The sequence below is a fragment of the Microtus oregoni genome, unplaced genomic scaffold (genome assembly GCF_018167655.1).
Source record: "Microtus oregoni isolate MIOR12 unplaced genomic scaffold, Mior012 000056F_ref0000123, whole genome shotgun sequence".
In the NCBI taxonomy this organism is placed as follows: Eukaryota; Metazoa; Chordata; class Mammalia; order Rodentia; family Cricetidae; genus Microtus; species Microtus oregoni.
In genome coordinates, this window is record NW_024543832.1 from 3672745 (window position 1) to 3692367 (window position 19623).

The 19623-nt window shown below is 40.7% G+C and overlaps 1 protein-coding gene across 4 annotated transcripts in view; it reads right to left on the reverse strand.

The window, feature by feature from the left end:
* Positions 1-18855, reverse strand: part of Dync2i1 (dynein 2 intermediate chain 1) — a 57540-nt gene extending 38685 nt beyond the window's left edge. Inside the window, exons 1-7 of one of the 4 annotated variants that reach the window (XM_041638937.1) lie at positions 18720-18855; positions 14416-14469; positions 13123-13555; positions 11591-11682; positions 9063-9371; positions 7546-7614; positions 6663-6879 (exon numbers count right to left, since the gene is read on the reverse strand). In XM_041638937.1, the coding sequence (XP_041494871.1) occupies positions 6663-6879; positions 7546-7614; positions 9063-9371; positions 11591-11682; positions 13123-13555; positions 14416-14469; positions 18720-18734 (1189 nt within the window). In that variant the 5' untranslated portion in view covers positions 18735-18855. Of the gene's footprint in view, positions 1-6662; positions 6880-7545; positions 7615-9062; positions 9393-11590; positions 11683-13122; positions 13556-14415; positions 14470-18719 lie in introns of all 4 variants that reach the window. The other 3 variants (XM_041638936.1, XM_041638940.1, XM_041638938.1) reach the window with 3 other exon arrangements.
* Between the last annotated feature and the right edge of the window lie 768 nt (positions 18856-19623).

Consider the following 19623-nt stretch of genomic DNA (forward strand, 5'->3'; position numbering starts at 1 on the left):
CAACCCTTTCAGAAAGCACTTAGGCTATGAAGGCCTCAGCAAGGGTCTCCCTCACCTGCAGGTGAAGAAGCTGGTTAGGGAGGATGGACAACACCTGAAGCAAGTCTTCAACTGCAGCAAAACCAGGCTCTTCTGAAAGATGCCAGGTGGAAACCACAGTCACAAAACTAGGAAGATGCAGATATAAGCCTACAATCCTAGCACTCAGAAGGCTGATGTAGAAAAAATTAAGAGTTGAAGACAAGTCTGGGCTATACAGTTAGACTATCAAAGAAACAAAACTGTAAAAGAAGGAAGTAGGGCTTAAAACATGAAAGCATGGATCAATTCTGGCACTACATGAAGTACCCTGCATGACAAAGCAAATACAGCGCACACAGCCAGGAGTTCACATTCACAAAAGCAAAGCACTTGCATGTGTTCCAGCAACTGAGTCTTTGCATGTGTGCCAGCAACTGAGTCAAGGAGTGTTGGTGACAGCCATCTTGTAAAAGGGTTGGTATTTAAAGCCCTACTAACAATAAAGGCATCTGTCAACAAAATAAAAACCTCAAGGTTATATTTTTATACCAAATACACCATTCTACTTTAGCCCCTTCAGATGAGGGCTCTATGCTTGACAAGACCACATATGCCTGTCCTGCGTATGATCATAATCGACACAGGTCCTGATGGGGACAGAGTGTGGAGCTGGGATTCATTAACGGATGCAATAACATTCTTCAACACTGCAATGGACAAGTTAAAACTGGAGACTGCTGGAAGGACTGACGGAGTGGCAGCAAGACTCACTGGGAAGTCACAGACATCATCTAGGACAAGCCCAGCTGAGGAATGATATTGTAAGCTCACAGTGAAAAGGTAGAAGAAAATACTGAAGGCCAACAAAGAATGTCAATAAATGAGGTCCTGGAAGAACTTGTGCATCATCTACAAAGCACAGAAAGATGAAGATGAAGTACGCCCAGCAAGGTGGACATCACCAAAACTGATCAACGCTGCCTTAACATTTTGAATTGCAGATACTAAAACACAAAATTGTGGCCTATGACTTGCATAAAACTCAGCATTAAAATCACTCTCATCATCACCAAAGGATGACCTCAGCAGGAACATTTTAATGTGGTAGAAAGAAATGCAACTTCCCATTAAAATGTTCTTCAAAAAATGTTTACACAACAACTGAGATTCCTTGCCATGGACACTTGTGGCTCCTGATATACAACCATTGGTCGTCATGGCCCAGTGATCTGGGGTCACCCAAAAATAATACTTCTTCTGACATATTATTGGCAGGTAAGCAGTAATCTAGATAAATCCCAGTGCCCCTGTCACTCATCTCAGTTTAGATCATCACCTCCTATCAACACAAGATGTGTAAGTAGAGGACTATAAAATATTTTAACTAAGACAAGTCCACATTCACATAGCTTTGGTTATAGTAGATGCTATATTATTTCTGCTACCATTAACCTCTCATTGTACCTAATTTCCAAACTAAACTTAAGCATAAGGATGTATGGGGAAGAGAAAAATATAGTATCTACTGGGCTTGGAACTACCTGCAATGATAGGACTGTTTATGTGTGTGTGTGTCGGGGGGGGGTTGTCCACAGATGACAAGAATGATATGCTAAAATAAGAAAATTAGTATATAAATACAAAATAGTTAAAAAGCAGAAATAAGTATAAGTGAAGATTATATAAATCACTTAGTCTGCAAAAAGGGATAAATTATCAAAACTGTAGGTACATGCTTTATCAGGACACAGGTTTCAAAAGACATGATATCCTCATTATTGGGCTGACAGAAAAGGCTCATACTGTAAAAAAAAAAAAAAAAAAAAAATTCCTGAGTCTATCGTTCCTGAGGGAAACAATCATCCACAATCCACCACTTTCTTCTAGGAGTTCCTAGAGTTCTCTGTTATCAACATGCTTATTTTAATTGTATTATTAACCTGTCTCCTCAATCCTCTTGGACATATATTTGAGTTTAAAAAGAGTATAAGATGCAGACCATCTTGTGGTTTTATATACCTTCAGAGGCCTTTTGAGCACATAGTCTCACTGATCCTCAAAGCAGAGGGCCAGTGATATAGAGGGTGTGGTTTTGGAGGAGACCAAAGTACAAGTTTTGGCACTTCCTGGGGTAGGTCATGCCATGAACATTAATATACCAACTACAAAGCTCCAACCAGACCTTGAGAAAATTGCTGTCCCAGCTGTTAAAATAAAGAAACCTGTCTCTGTCTTTAAAGTCACAGATGCAAATACTGGGGCACAAGCGACACCTCTGGACCCTCAGCATTTGGTGCTCATTCCCCAACATATGCCTTTTGAAGTTATGAAATTCTTGCAAACACTATGGTTGACTTTGGTCGACTACAAAAAGGTATTTATCCGTTTCCTACAGCCAAAAAAAATAGTAATATGAGAAGTTTATAACCCTAGGAGGCAGAAGAATGTTCTCCTAAAACAACCTTATGGCAGTCATGGTTAGCCAAACAGGTACAGTTTGCTACAAATGTGATGACTAATCAGGAGTCATAGCACTTATAGATACTGCTCATGTTTTTGAGATCACCATATCTATTAACTTATTTAATTATAACTCTAGAGGAGGTCTCACCCTTACAGAAACTAAAAACAGAGACTAAAAGTCAGTGTCCTAGTTAGCATTTACTGTCAACATGACACAGTCTAGAATCACTTAAAAAAATCATAATTGAGTAATTGTATCAGGTTGGTGTGTGGCCATGTCTATATAGACTTGGCTTGACTATGTTAACTGATGTAGAAGAGCTCCCCCCACTACAGATGACATCATCCCAAAGTCAGTAGTCCGGGGCTAAGATAAGGAAGCTAGCTAAGCATGAGCTAGAAAGTAAGTCAGACAGCAAGCCAGCAGGCAACATTCTTCCAGGGTTTCTGCTTCAAATTCCTGCTTGGGCTCCTGTTTTGACTTCTGTTTAGGGGGAAGCTCCACCTTGGCCCCACCTCTCTCTCTCTCCAGACCCTGCCTTCATCATGGTCTCAGTATCTCACCATAGCAGCAGAAAGGAAACTAGAACACAGCTCAAGCTCACACAGCTAGCCAATACTTAAAGTAAATTTTGAAACACAAGAAGAAGCACTATTAAACCTCTTCTGAATTGCTGTCTACAGTACCAAGCGTGGCTTTATCACTGTAATCACCTCTGTTCTGTCCCCCTGTACTAGTCTAATGATGAGAGAGCCAAAACTGAAGTTCCTATTTTCTAAGGAATAATGTGAGTGTGACCAATTAATCTTACCAAGAAAGCTAATGAAGAGATCATGCCACACATAAATGTGGGAAATAAAAAGGTTATTCACAGATTTATTACATAGATCTAGGTTCACTGCCACTCCACCATGAGTTCATGGTACTAATACCTAGGCTACAGCCAGTCCACACAGTAGAAAGAAGGCTGGGTCCTTTCTTCTGACAAGCCCAGATAGCCCTAGCCCTCATGTTTCTAACTCTCAATTTATAGAATATTAAGAATCCATACTGCCTAATAGCTCGGCTGCCTCTGTAGCAGACAAACATTGTGATTACTGACTATTCTTTCATATTTCCATTTGCATTATTATACTGCAGTAATAACTAATTGCTTTAGCTATTACTGCATGGATACCATCAAAAATAATAAAGATGTAATTCCAATAGGAGAGACCAATGTGGTGGATCAACCTGTTGAAAGGGAAAACTCACCAAAGTAGGATCAAGACAGGCTTTGTTTTTGTCTTTCCAGGAAAATAAAAACATCCATTTGGAGAAATTTAAAGATCTTTAGGCAAATAAGCATCTAAAGAAGGAGGAAAAACTATCTGGAAAAAAATTACCAAAAAAAAAAAAAAAAAGAAAGGAGTAATCTGGCCTAATGGTGTAATATACTTCCAACAGGGTAAAATTTCATAAACCTATAGAACTGTCTGTCTCTACTGGTCTCTACCACGTTAAACAGGTAGTCTTTATATAGGCCCAACTCAACTAAAAACTAAAGGCAGCTTTTGAATTGGAGTGTGGCTCTCTCCTTCTCTAAACCCAAGCATGTTTTTTAAAAGAAAATCAAAGTCTCTGTCTCATATCAGAAAAGCCACCTAGTATGGAACAAAAAAATAAATCTAGGGACTATCATATTGTCGATAATCTCATTCCCCTTGAATTTACTTTGGCTCTTTTTTAAAAAAAACCTTAGATATAAGTACTATCTCAAAATTTAAACTTTCTGCTTTGGTATTAAGAAGATTATAAGTATTAACCAATTCTAACCTTAAGCTTCATGTAGCTTCCTGTACATGATTTCAGGATTGAGTCTAAACAGATGTTTAAAAATTAAGCCTGGATATCCCAGAAGTATTTAATACATTATGATCTTTTAACCTTCCTAAGATTTATAGCATATAACATTTGACATGTTTAAGTTTTCTACAGTAAACAATAAACTTTCCTAACAGCAATCTCTGAAGTCTCCAAAAGGATGATGGGCCCCTACAATGACAATTCTACCTGGATTGCAATAATGCCACCAAACAGATAATCACCACCCAAAGATCAGCTTTGGACTACAAACTGCTCAGGACAATTCCAAGTTGAGATGGTCCACCTTCATGCACTTCTCCAGCTAGGACTTCACATAAACTCAACACTTTCCCCTTACTCAGAGATTGGTGACAAATGATACATCTGGTTCTCCCAAAATTTGACTATTGTTTCAGTTTTTTTCAGGGTCCCCTAGAGATGCCATCAGCCCCAGAGAGTAGGAAGTAATTTAAGAACATGACTTCTACTTTCCCAAGAGGTGGGGTAGGTGGCTTTTGTTCTTTCTCAAAGTTATGAATATCTGTCATCTTATAGGGGATTAGTTAAAAGTTGTTATAAGTTATAGGGCTGAACAAAAGAGATTAGACTCAGGGTTCTTGTTCAGAAAAGAAAAAAGGGGGATAGATATGATAGGATTAAAAAGATAGATTATTACATCTAATTTCAGACTAAAACAGCAACTATTAGTTTTAAATAATTTACATTGGTATGAATTCTTTTTGTTATACTGTATATCTGTTTCTACTTCTGTTTAAGATATTTTTTATACTGATACAAATTTAAGGTTATTTTTTGTTATACTGTATATACATTTCTACTTCCATTTCAGGTATTTTGTATTTTGTTACAAATTTGAGGTTATTGTCCTTATATTGTATATCTGTTTCTATTTTTGCTTATGACATTATCTATACAGCTCATATTGATACAGCTTGTTTATTTATGCAATGTGAAGTTTTAGCCCATAAAAGCTATATTGGATAATAAGGAAATACAGATTAACAGTCACCCATAATTATCAAACTTATAGTCAAATTTAGTTGGGTTTTCTAGGTATACAGAGATATGTTTCAAATAGATAGGTAATCTTCAAACACTTTAAAGACCTACAGAATATGGCATTTAAAGTGTTTTGATAACTTAAACTTGTTTTGATATGAGATACGTCTGCTCCTGGCAGCATCAATCTACTTCTAAAGAGGATGATGGGTACCAAAGACACACCATATGAAGTTTGCTTTCTTTGTGACACAAGCTAGCCCTTAGGGCAAGAAACTGCCCTTTAACTGCTGACAGTTAGGCTGTCCAAACTGGACAAGCAGAACACAAAGAAAAGCAACTGCCAAATTTTGCCCAGACAAGATAGGACAGTCCTTCAAAATTTCCTGCTACTGAAAAGGTCTGTCAGATAGTCTAGACCTATAGGCCAAAGATGCATGCCCCAAGGTTGTAGAGGAACCTTAGGTAACTGTCCCAGCAGCCAGCTGTTTCTGTTAGTTCTCACATTTTGAAAGTCACTTGTTTGCACATCCTGCTTACTCAGGTAATATTTTCCTTCTCATTTCTTTGATGGGGATGAAGACTAGACAGAGTTCTCTCGAATCTTGACAAAAGACATATTAGGTGCAAAACTTTGGACTCTTCAGGAAAGGACAGCTATTGGAATAATCTCTATAAATCTGCCAATTACTTATGGACTGGACATTTTGAATACATTTCTTACTTAATAATTGTTCTTGTTGTGTGTAGTTTCATTTTTGTTAAGGTTATCACCTTTCTTTTCTATCTGGACAATATTTGATAATAATTCTTATTGTATATAGTTTTACCATGTTAGGGTTAGAACCTTTCCTTCTTAATTAAATAAAAAGGGGGAACTGGTAGGGGAATTCTGTCACCAACCTACTAGACAATTGAAAGGAGTGTTTTAGTCCTTTTGGTTTTCATGGGAAATGGCTGTGACCAAAAGAAAAGGTAGGGCTGAGCGATACCTGCCCTCTTTGGTCTGGGAACAAATGGCAGTTGTGGCAGAGGCAAGTGGTGGTGAGGAGGACATCACCAAAGAGAATAAGAACACACGCCTAGAAGCTGCACAAGAGGCTAACAATGCAAGTCAACATACATAGTTGTACATAGGAACGGTGACTGACATTTCATAGCCATCCTCAACCCACGTCTTGTGCCATAGGCACATCGCATAGCATTGCCTGATATATCAAGTATAAAATCTGCCCACCTTGTGGAACTTTTCAGCAAATGTCTACATAGCTCCCAGAACTTGTTTCCCAGTTTTAAGTGTTCCTGTCTATACCTTCCCAGGGCTCCTTCTCATACTCCATTCGACCTTGCTTCTGAGACAGTTTCAAAGATAACTCTCCAACCCTTTCATTCTCCGCACTGATTGCCTTTTGAATTTCTTGTATCTCCCTTTTCTGGGCTAGAGGAAGTTCTTCAGCCTTTTCTTTAGAGTCATGCTCATTATTGCTGTCATCCTCTCCATCACAAACCTCAAAGTCATCTTCATAATCCTATAAACAAGAATAAGGATTTTTAGCACCCATCACACAAATCACAAATGAGTTAATACCTAAAACAAAACATCACAATTTATGATTCAAAATAAGAAAAAAAACCCCTTATTATTGCTAAAGGAAATTTTATAAGGCACTGATTTTAATATTGCTAGATTGTAAATTTGCAATATACTGCTGCCTTTGTTTTTCTGAAAATGAACCATGACATAGAACCTTGTATATGAAGAAATATAAATAATGTATAAACATTGTGCTAAGATTGTGAAGGGTTATGCACACATATAGTTAGATATGCACACACACATAAATGCTTGAATACAGTGCACTTAAAATGGGGTTAAATTGTAAAACTCTTTAATTATCAAACACAGTGAGGACAAGCATTGGTGGGAATATAGTAAGCTTTGCACAGGTAATGACCAGATCTACATCAAAACTTAACAGACATGGACAAGAGAGAAAAGGCTAACCAAATTACTTTACATGCACCAGTCAGTGGAAGCACACGCCTTTAATCCCAGTACTTGGGAGGCAGAGACAGGTGGATCTCTTGAGTTCTAGGAAAGAAACCCTGACTCAAAAAAAAAAAAAATTACAACACAGGCACTAATTTTTAAGAAGGCATTGTTAAGCTGAGAAAAATTTAAATGTTATACATACTTCAAAATCATCTTCAAAATATTCATCAGCCGCAGTAGCCTCTAAATCAATGTCTTCCTTTTCAGGTTCCTGGAAGCAAAAGTCAAATATGAAATAAAAAATTCAACCATAAGCTTCACTATTGCAAACAGGCTGGAAACCCTTGTTTTCTAGGGATTGCGAGGTGAATTATTGTAAGAGATAACCTTGTAAGAACACACTATACATTTTAAAAAGCTAAAAGAACTTTAAGCTTTCACCATAAAAAAGTAATAAATGTTTAAAAGATGTTTACTCTAGTGAACATTATATAATATACATGTGACCAGATACAGTTGTTTCGGATTCTATAAAAAACGGGGCATCTTAGAAAATGTGTATGAGAACAAATTACTTCAGTGGGTCTCAGAAAACATTAAGCAACTAGAATAATGAAGCCAAATATACATAGGAAGAAATTAGATCTTTGCAATCAGTAGCTATACATTTTTAATCTTTTCTGTAAACTGTTTACCAATTCTGATTCAAACTGTTTTATAACTTGATCACTTAATTTCTCTTTTAAAAGTATCAGCTTCCTTTTTAAGGTTTAGTTTCAAATTTTAATGACAGACTTTTTTAATTTTCTGTTAAATGAACATTAACAGCTGGTTGTGATGGCAAACACCAGAAATCTATGCTGATTGGTAGACAGAGGCAGGCAGAGCAGTGGTAGCACACTCTTTTAATCCCAGGACTGGCAAGGCAGAGGCAAGTAGATCTCTATGAGTTCAAGGCCAACCTGGTCTACAGAGGGAGTTCTAGGACAAGCTCCAATGCTACACAGAGTAACCCTGTCTTGAAAAAAAAAAACAAAAAAAGAAAAAGGAAGAAAGGAAGAGAGGGACGGAGGGAGGGAGGGACGGAGAGAGGGAGGGACGGAGGGAGGGAGGGAGGAAGGAAGGAAAGAAGGAAGGAAGGAAGGAAGGAAGGAAGGAAGGAAGGAAGGACGATCACTTGGGCCCATGATCTCTAGACCAGCCTGCACAACATAGCAAAACCTCTCATATCTGGGGGCGGAAGGGCAGAACACTTAACTACATAACTAAAAGATTTGCGTTCACACTTTTTAAAGGATTAGTAATCTCCCTCTATTGATTACAAAGTATTGACAAGTCATATTTTGTATGTCATAACCATTGATGGTTAACAATGTCAACTTAGAGAAGCTCCTACAATATCTACAAAGCACACTCCTGACTGTCATGAAGATGTGTCCAAAGAGTGAGGATCAGTCAGCAGAAAGACCCACCTAAATGTGGACGGCACATCACATATGCTAGAGGCCTAAAAAGCAGTAACATAGGCCTGTTCCCTCTGCCACAATGGACTGGTCTCTGAAAACATGAGATGAGACACATCTGTCCTCCCTTCATTTCTTTATAGCATACATTTTGTTGCAGTAACAAAGATTAGCAGGATATTAGACAGTAAACTGTAACATTATTAGGCGACCCTGAGGAACTTTCTCTACATGTTGACATGGAAAACAGTGATACCTTCGCTTCCCTCCTCTTGTGCTCTTCTCTCCCAGATCTCTCTCTTTTATCTGTGTGACTGCGGCGCCTCTCCTCATCATGATGGAGTCCTTCCTTGTGCCGCTTCTCTCGGTGTCTCTCTTCCACTTCCCTGTCAGAGAGCGAGTTCCCCTTTTCTTTTGAATGTTTCTCTCTTTTCTCCCTCGTGCTGCTTCTGTCTCGGTGTCTCTTGTCCCGATCTGTATCTCTCATCTTCCTGTGCTTCTTTTCACCTTCCTCTTTATACAGCCAGTAGTTGAGAGGATTCTCTTTACTGTCTCCGTACTGCAGCTTTGAAACCAACAGGGAAATCTATGTGAGCAAAGGGGTCACAAGCACTGTCTATGTATTTTAGGATGAAAGAAGCAGAAAAAAAAACCACAAACAAACAAACAAAAAATCACACAGCCAGCACTGCTCTGTATCCCTACAATCCTCAGTCTGCTGTCCTGGAAGAAAAGTGATCCTCATTCACACCAAGAAGCACTGCAAAGCAGCAGCATCTAAGCCGAGATGCCCTCCTGGACAGACGTTAAAAATGTCAAAATTCCTCAAGATGATGGTGTGGGTGCCCTGTGTGAAGGCTTGGTCTCTAGGCAGTCACTACTGGGAGGTACTGTGGCCTGCAGGAGGTACAGCCCCAGGAAAGGCTGTGGGGACTGTGGGCCTCAACTCTTCCTATTCCTCTCTCCTCCGCGCTCTTACCTAACTTGGGATGTGAGTAGCTTTGCTCCGCCATGCAGTCCCACAACATGCCACTGCCCTACAACAGGGCCAAAGAGTCCTGGGCTGAAACTTCCAATACTATGCATCAAAGTCAACCTTTCTTTTTATATATTGATTTCTTTGGATATACTATTATAGTTACAGAGAACTAACCCAGACACACAGCAAAGCACATAGAATTGGCCTTCTTTCTTGCTCCACAACACTCTTAATTTGTCCTTCACCTTCAGCTCCACAGTTCTGTAGGCTCTGTTGCAAGGTCTTGGTGACTTCTGTAGGAAGGCAGTCCCTGTGGAGAACACCAGCACCTGCTGCTACTGTCTGCTTGCGGGGACACGGTGTGTCGCCTTCCCTTAGCTGTTCCTCATTCCCACTCAGACAAAATGACTATCATCAATCATCTCTTTATCCCAACACCACCACCAAAGTTCAGCGAGTCACTCGTGACAGGAGTTATTACGATGGTGTCCTAGCTCTGATTCCATCTCGGAATCAGACCCTGAGCAAGCCTGACTGGATCCGTCCAAGCCAAGGGCCGTTGCACTCACTCACTCCCACAGCACACCTTGGTTCTCTATGTTCTTTTCACCAATTTGGGGTGCTTAAGAGTTCCCCCTACCTCCTTCCTCAGTTCTCCTTAGCTCTACTTCACGTTTATTTCTGCCAGGACAGTATTTCTAGAGAAATTAGGGGGTTCTGAATGAGCCCCTCAGCCTTAAAGGCAGGTCAGTACCTAAGATCACTTGTCAAAATTAACTATGTGAATTAAAAAGCTAAGTCTAAAGAACTTTTATAGACCCCTAATAAAACCCAGACAATCAATCACTTCCATCACTATGGAGGAGGAAGACGGTTTGTGAAACATTCTCTCTGCCAAAATACAAACTTATCTATGTCATAATTTGCACTTACTTATAAAAGATTCCTCAAATCAAATTTTAAAAAAAAATAGCATCATAAAACCATAGCAAAGAGTTAACCTTTTAAAGTATACCCAAGACTTGCCACTAGAAAGTAAGTGCTACACAAGCGGTAATTAATATGAGGGTGGTTAACGTCCATAAGAAAATACCCACACAGGGCAAAGGAGGAATCTCTTCTAATGTTCTTCAGCCCAGGATGATTTTTTTTAATAAACAATGTTTTTCTGGCCAGTTTTATATAAACCTGACACAAGGTGGAGCCATCTGAAAGGAAGGAACCTCGATTGAGAAAATGCCTCCATAAGATCTCACTGAAGGGCATTTTTCTTCTTAGTGATTGATGGGAGAGGGCCCAGCCCATTGTGGGTGGTGCCATCACTGCACTGGTGGTCCTGGGTTCTCTATGAAAGCAGACCCGAGCAAGCCCTGGGGTAATAAGCAGCACCCCTCCAATGTTTGTGCATCGAGTTCCTGACTCCAGGGTCCAGACCTGCTTGAGTTCCTGTCCTGACTTCCTTTGGTGATGGACTCCATATGGAAGTGTGAACCAAATAAAGCCTCTCCTCCCCAGGGTGTTTGGTAACGGTGTTTCATCATAGCAACAGTAACCCTAAGACAAAATATCTTAGGTGGCAGACATGTCAATCACCCTATTACAGAGATTAAACGCTATATATACATATTGAAATGTCACACTGCCCCCATAAATAAAACAATTATTATATGTCAATTAGACGTTAAAAATATTTTTTAAAAGAGAAAATGTCTAGAAGTTTCATTTCCTTCTTAATCAGATTAGCACAGGGCTCCTGAGTGCTATGCTGGCCAGACAGCAGCCTTCCCTCAGGCTGGTCCTATTACCTTTCTTTCTCGGTATCTTCTTTCTCTATCGTCATCTCCTCTCTCAGAATCTTCATCTCTCCTGTCTTTCTCCTCAGCTCGTACTTTACTTGCTAAAAAATACAACATATTTTTAATATTCCCAAACTTTACCATATCAAAAAGGCCACCTGATAATCCTGTACATTTTATAACCGTGTACATGTTCATTAATTTGCATTTTAACATTCTTCAACTAAGACACATTTTCAAAACTCAAGAGTAAAAAGTGCCAGTATCTGAACTTAAGTGGAAGATAAATATGGCAGGCTAGGAACAGATACAATTCTTCTCCTCTCCCAATTTGTTACTGAGACAAGCAGGGAACGGTCTGTGTCCCCCAGAAAGTGGAGAAGGGCCTCATAAATGCACATGAGAAGAGGCTGAAGACATTAAGGTGGAGTCGGGGAAACAGGGCTCAACAGAACCTGCAAGAGAAGCCACAGGTGAGGCATTGGTGATGTCCGAAGGCCTACCCAACACAGAAAAGCAGCCATCACAGAGAAGCAACATTATCTTACAGTTAAGAAAATCCAGGGCTGGAGAGATGGCTCAGAGGTTAAGAGCATTGTTTGCTCTTCCAAAGGTCCTGAGTTCATTCCCAGCAACCACATGGTGGCTCACAACCATCTGTAATGGGGTCTAGTGCCCTCTTCTGGTCTGCTAGCATACACACAAACAGAATATTGTATTCATAATAAATAAATAAATATTTAAAAAAAAAAGAAAGAAAGAAAATCCAAAGGCCAGGGCTTTAGCTCATGGTAGAGTTCTTGCCTACCATGCACAACAGCCCTTGGTTTGATCTACAAATCCCCAACATTGCAATAAAACTCCACTTCAGTGGAATATGTTTATTAAAATGCTTTGTTTTTGCTTATCTACAGACTAAGATTTATTGAGATAATAAATCAAAAATAGTTTCAAAAGTAAAAACACTAGTAAATACTATGAAAATGGTTCCTTTGTTGACTGAATTCTTTTTTAAAAAAAAAAAAAGCCATAGTAACAAACATAGAGAATAGGAAATGTGACTTCAAATCTAAAGCTAAAGTATCCATGAAAACCTGAGAGAAAATAAATGAGGAACTGAAAGGGGAAATGCTTCCAAAAATGAAAACTTCCAAATAAAATACCGGCCAAGAAAATGGCTCAACAAGTAAAAGCAATAGCCAATCAAGTCTGACGAACCCCAGAACCCATGTAAAAGCCGGATGCAGGTGCACACAGCTGCCGCGTTCCTATAGCAGGATGAGAGGTGAAGCAAGGAGAATCCGCCTTAACCCCTCAGCTCCGCAAGCCTAAAGTACATAACATGCAGAAAGAGGCCCATTTCAACAATGTGGAAGGCAAAACCAACTCCTGAACATTGTCTTCTAACCTCCACTCACAGAGTGTGGCACAAATGAACACACAGTCAATCAACAAATTAATGGAGCAAAAGAAATATAGCTAGTAAACTTACAAAACGTTAGGGTGATACTATAGGAGGAACCCCTAATACAGAGACGCACCTGCGCGGACCTTCTTTTCCACTCTCTCCAGCATCTGCCGGCCGCGCACCTCTCTAACCAGGAGGTCATGGTAGGCAGCAGTCTGCCTGAGCTCTTCTTTTCTGGCCCTTCTGTCTTTCTCTCTCTCTCTGTCTTTGCCTCGACTATGAACCTTCTCTGAATCTTGCTCTCGATGTCTTTCTTTCGGCCTGTCTTTCTCACGGTCTTTCACCTCTTTCCTCCTTTCCTTGTGCTTCTCCCGGTCTCTCTCCCCACGAGGATGTTCTGTGGAGGGGTGAAGGTCTCTCTCAGCAGTCTTCTCCTTGTGGCGGGCCTCCCAGTCTGGGTCCCTGCTCTTGTGTTCTCTGTAATCAAGAAGACCCAGTTCTGACTCCTTGTGCGTCTTCTTTTCTCTGAGTTTCTTCTCTTCCTTGGGACTACCTGATTGTACAGCCTGAAACAACACAAGGAAGAGCTTCCTTGACCAGGAAAGCCACACGCATTGACTCCCACTCATCAAAAACACTTAAAAATCACTGGCTGCAGTAAGATTTTTCTCAGTCCAGCAAGATGAGAGATGGAGCTGAATGAATATTCTTAGAAATACTCACTGGAGTCCCGCTTAACATTTCAACAAATACGATACTGCCAATCACCCCAAATAGCAGAGGTTTTCATGTTTATTGACAGATCAAATCTGAAATTTCATTAATAAAATACAGCCTATAGTAAAAAGAGATAACGAAGCTGTGTTTTAAAGTTGTTGAGGCAAGAACCACTTGTTTACTACACATGGAATAAAGCCAGTTAGACACCACAGCACTTAAGAGGCAGAAGCAGGTCCATCTCTGTGATCTGGTTTGCATAAGTTCCAGGCCAGGACAGGCTACATAGTGAGATCCTGTGTCAACAACAACAACAAAGCCAGACATGTAATACAGCACTCAGGAGAATGGGACAGGAGGATCACAGTCCCTTCAGTTCAAAGCCAGCCTGGATTACAGAGTGAGACCCTATTTAAAATTAATTAATTAATAAAACTTTTACTATGAAACTTTCAGAAGAACTAAATCTCAATCACAAAACTCACGCTGGTGGGGCCTCCAGACTGGGCACCTCAGTGCCAGAGCAGGACTATAACCCATAGGAGCTCCAGAAGTACTAAACCCCTGGCTTCGTCTTTGATCCAAAATGCCTTCTTGTAATGAACTTCTTGTAACCAAAGCTATGCAAGGTTATGCCAAGGTGGTCGCACTGTCCAAAAGACCATGAAGGTTCCATGTGAATCCCAAATAAGTCTTTAAAATATATTACCTTAAGGTGTCTTCTAAGGTCATCTGCTTTCCAAGTGTCATCTTTGGTTCTTCTCTAAAATCAAAGTACAAAATCAGAACTATCAAGTCAGGCATGGTGGGACACACCACATCCTATCACTCAGGAAGCGGAGTCAGAAAGATTCCAAGTTCCAAGACACTTTCAGCTATATAAGGAGGTTCTAGGTGAAAAAAATTTCAAATAACCAATTTTATGTTTTCATTATACTGTTTGTATCAAGAATAACTAACTAGCACATACTTGATCTCCTACTGAAATGAAAGATGATCCAAACAGAGGCCACAATGGGACCCACACCTGTAACCCCAGCACTTGGGTGCCTAGGAAGGAGGATGCAGAGTCCGAGGCCAGCCTCACATACATAGGGATATTCTGTCTCAAAAGGAAACAAAAAAGGGATACAAATATAGATTTGTTTAAAATAATTCACTAGTCTAAAGTGATCCATAATTATTACAGGACACATTCATTTAGCTACTTCAAAAACTACTAAACATACTGAACAAAACTGACAACATAACGGTGGCAGCTACAGGACAGATCTAGGGCAAGCACTCTGTGAGCACGTGTCAGACGTGAACCGGAAGGATAGCACTGGCTGCTTTCTAGAGGCCTGTGTTCAAGTCCCAGCACCTACACAGCACTGACAACTGTCTACAACTTCAGTTGCAGGGGCTCTCACCTCATCTTCTAGCCTCCTCAGAAAACAGGCAAGTTTACAGATATACAAGCAGGCAAAACACCCATACACATAATTTTTTATTTAAGCAAAAAATGCCAGAAAGTATTTTTCCGATAGGCCAATAAACTCTCTCATCCCAAGTACTGAGCACAGGGCTGAGTCAAGGATTTCTGCTCCTTCTGCTGTGGCTGGCCCATCATAGACCAGAAGGAGATAGTGTGACTACCCAAAAATGTGGCTCCCACTTTGCCTTCCTTGACTACCTACTACAGGAGCTCAGCTGTAAAGAAAGGCACTATAGCGGAGGCCCCACAGCATCTGCTGGAGGCCAAGATGTGAGAGTCCACCCAATGAAACACCACGTACAAGCCCCAAACCTGAATCTGCCTATTTTAGATCCCAGACGTTAGAGGAGCAGAATAAGTCTTCTAAGTTGTATGTTCTCAGATTCCAAATCCACGAAAACAAAATTAAAATAAAAAACATCACTGATGTTCTAACAAATTTAAAGTGATTTTCTTTCTCTACAAAAATAAAAACCAGTAGGTAAGAGTAGACAAAATTTTCATTTAGCATCCAGTGCACATCAGATGCTATACTAGGTCGAATACACTATTTGAATCTCACTCTGTTGAGAAGAGTACTGGGTACTAGAGAAGTGGGTCAGTTGGTAAAGGAGTTGCCTCAAATGCGGGAGGAACTGCCAGGCATAGTGGCGCACGCCTTTAATCCCAGTACTCCGGAGGCAGAGGCAGGTGGATCTCTGAGTTGAGGCCAGCTTGGTCTACAAAGCGAGATCCAGACAGAGTAAGAGCCTGTCCCAAACAAAACAAAACCAAAGTATGAGGAACTAAGACCTTGTTCTCAGAACTCCAACTTAAAAGCCTGATGTGGCTGGCCCTCCTTCCAACTCACCTCCATGCCCAGGGCTTCAGTCTCTTGCTGCAGACCCACTGTCCGCCTAGATCTTCCCAAAAGAGAAACTCCCCACAACACATAATGATCAAAACACTAAATTACAGAACAAAGAAAGAATATTAAATGTGGCCAGGGAAAAAGACCAAGTCACATATAAAGGTAGGCCCATTGGAATAATACCTGATTTTTCAATGGAGATTTTAAAAGCCAGGAAGGACCTAGTTAAGCTCTGAGAGACCACAGGTGCCAGCACAGATTACTCAACCCAGCAAAGCTATCAATCACAATCCACTAAGAAAGAAAAACATGTCAAGATGCAAAACAATTAGCTGTCAACTAATCTAGCTCTACAGAAGGCACTCCAGGGAAGCTGAGACTGCAAAGAAGGTTGACCACACCAGCAGCTCTCTTCCTAATGCTGCAGCCCTTTCATAGAGTTCCTAATGCTGTAGGGAGCCCGTTCATAAAACCATTCAGTTGTTACTCCAAAGGTGTAATTTTGCTACTGTTATGGATCATAATGTAAATATGATATGCAGGTTATCTGACATGCAACCCCCCAAAAGGATGAAATCGACAGATTAAGAACCGTTGGACTATAGACAGGAGGACATAAGAATTAAATAATCCCAGAACAGTGTATTAAATAGTGGGGGAGGGCCGGGCGGTGGTGGCGCACGTCTTTAATCCCAGCACTCGGGAGGCAGAGGCAGGCGGATCTCTGTGAGTTCGAGACCAGCCTGGTCTACAAGAGCTAGTTCCAGGACAGGCTCCAAAACCACATAGAAACCTTGTCTCGAAAAATCAAAAAAAAAAAAAATAGTGGGGGAGGGGGCAGGGAAATAACCCCACAACAACAACAAATAACAAGAATAAACCCTGCTCATTAATAACTCCCAAGAGTCTCAATTCCCCAATAAAAAGACATGGACTAACAGACTGGATTAAAAAACAGGCTCCATATTTCTGCTGCATCCAAGAAACACACCTCACCTGAAGGACAGATATCACCTTAGAATCAAAGGATGGAAAAAGGTATTCCAAGCAAATGAACCCCCCCCCAAAAAAAAACAGGTATAGCCACTTTAAATACGAGACAAAACAGACTTCAAGCCAAACCTAGTCAGAAGAAACAGGAAAAAAGGCACTAGATGCTTAGCAAAAGGGAAAAAATGGATGTTACACTTCTAAAGATTTATGCACCAAACACAAGGGCACCCAAGTTCATAAAAGAAACACTACCATGGCTAAAATCACACTTTGGCCTTCACACAGTGATAGTGGATGACTTCAGTACCCCACTCCCATTAACAGAGAGCTCGTCCAGACAAAAACTAAGCAGAAATACTGGAATTCAACAACATCATAGGTCAAATGGACATAACAGGCATCTACAGAACATTCCACCCAAACACTAACAAACATACCTTCTTCGCAGCAGCTCATGGAACTGTCTCCAAAAGTGACCACGTATTAGAACACAAAGCAAGTTTCAGCACATATAAGGAAACTGGAATAACACCCTGTCCCCAACCCGAGCACCATGGAAGAAAGCTGAATATCAACAACGGAAGAAATGACAGGAAGCTCACAAACTTCGTGGACACTGAATGGCTCACTGCTTAATTTCAAGGAAGAAATAAAAAATTAAAAAAGTTTTTAGAATTGAATGAAAATGAAAATACAACATACTCGAACCTAAGGGACACAGTGAACAAAGCTCTTAAAGGCAAGTTCATAGTACTAACTGCTTCCATCAAACAACTGGAACTTCATGCTACACCTGACAACTCTAGAAAAAGAAGAAGAAAGAACACCCCGAAACAGTAGATGGCAAGAAATAATCAAACTCAGTTTAATCCCAGCACTCGGGAGGCAGAGGCAGGCAGATCTCTGTGAGTTCGAGACCAGCTCTGGTCTACAGAGCTAGTTCCAGGACAGGCTCCACAGCCACAGAGAAACCCTGTCTCGAAAAACCAAAAAAAAAAAAAAAAAAAAAGAAAAAGAAAAAAAAAGAAAGAAATAATCAAACTCAGGAGTAGAATCAATGAAATAGTAACAACAACAAAAACCAATATAAAGAATCAATAAAACTAAGAGCTGGGTCTTTGGGAGAAAAAACCAACAAAATGGAGAGACTTGTATCCAGTAAACCAAAAGATGGAAAGATAATCAAAATTAATTAAAACAGATGAAAAAGGACCCATCATAACAGACACTGAAGTAATTCATAGGATTTATCATAGGCAATTGATGGAATCATAAGGACCAGAAAAATTCGACATGGATTTCTTAATACAAAGAACCTACAAAAGTTAAAGTCAACAACCTTATCTACTGTCGACTCAAATGTGACACCTTTCAGCTTTTTTATTTGTTATTTGCTTTTGTTTTGTTTTGTTTTAAACTATAAAGAAGATCAGCCCCCATAAAGGGTGCCTCGAGACCAGGAGTTCTATGCCTTCCTTAAGTTGATTCTCAGCCATGCCTCTGGGTAAGTTCAGAAACTCCTCCACAAACAGCACCTGGAGCAGAATAGAGAGAAGCGGCTGCAAAGCTAAGAACCCCCGGACCCAAACTCCACCTCCAGCTCTCTCCTCAGTTCCGAGGGAGAAATGCGGTCTCTTTTGCTGCGAAAGAGTGGGGAAACACGGGCGCGGACTGAACCCCGCGGCACACCAACCTTCCCAGGCTCCATGGCTCCTCGAGGCCGGGGCAGCCGCGTGTCTTCAGCCCAGGAGGCGCGGGGCACCCGGGAAAGTCAAATCCGATGTCGCTCAGCCTCCACTAACCAGCCAAGGCCTACGGGTCGAGGCTCCCCTAGCAGGCTGGCGTTCCCGTCTCCTAGCAACCAGTCGACGTTGCGGGCCCAGCATGCCCCACGGCTGTTCCCAGTACGCCTGCGCAAACTTGCTTTTTGCAAACCGGCGGGAGCCGTTGTAAGCTCTTGTGTGTGTCTGGTTTCCTGAGCGGCTTTTGTATCTTGTGGTGTCCTTTTCTCATCCTTGGTGCCCACAGTTGACAACGAAAGATGAAAAGGAGACGATGGATGAGCTTTATACTCAACAAGCTTTGTCTTTCAAACCGCACCCCATAGACTGTCTTTTAATGAAAACCGTTTGTGGTCGGCTGTGATGGTGCACACTTTTAATCCTATTAAAATGGAGACAAGGCAGGAACATCTTTGTGAGTTCAGACCAGGCTTTCTCCATGCTGAACATAGGATGTATCTGCTGAAAGGTTGAGGAGTGAACGTATGTTACCATTCTGAGCTTCTGCAGACGAGAAATTTATTTTGCCCCACTTTTCCAAGCCACAGGCTACTGTAACCCGGTTTAGGATTTATGACAGTCCGCCTGCTCAAGGTGGTCGCTAACCCAACTCCTTGGCATACAAAAAGTACTAACAAATACACTAATTCTTTGATATTTGTCTAAAGTCTTTTATTATCTTTGTTTCCATTTATCGGCACATTCTTTAGAAGGAAGGTAATCTTGGTGGTGGTTGTGACTTATTTTGCTCCGGTTCTCATAGCAACTTGTTTTACTGGTTTTTGTCTATGGCCAAAAAGAATGATAAACTTTTAC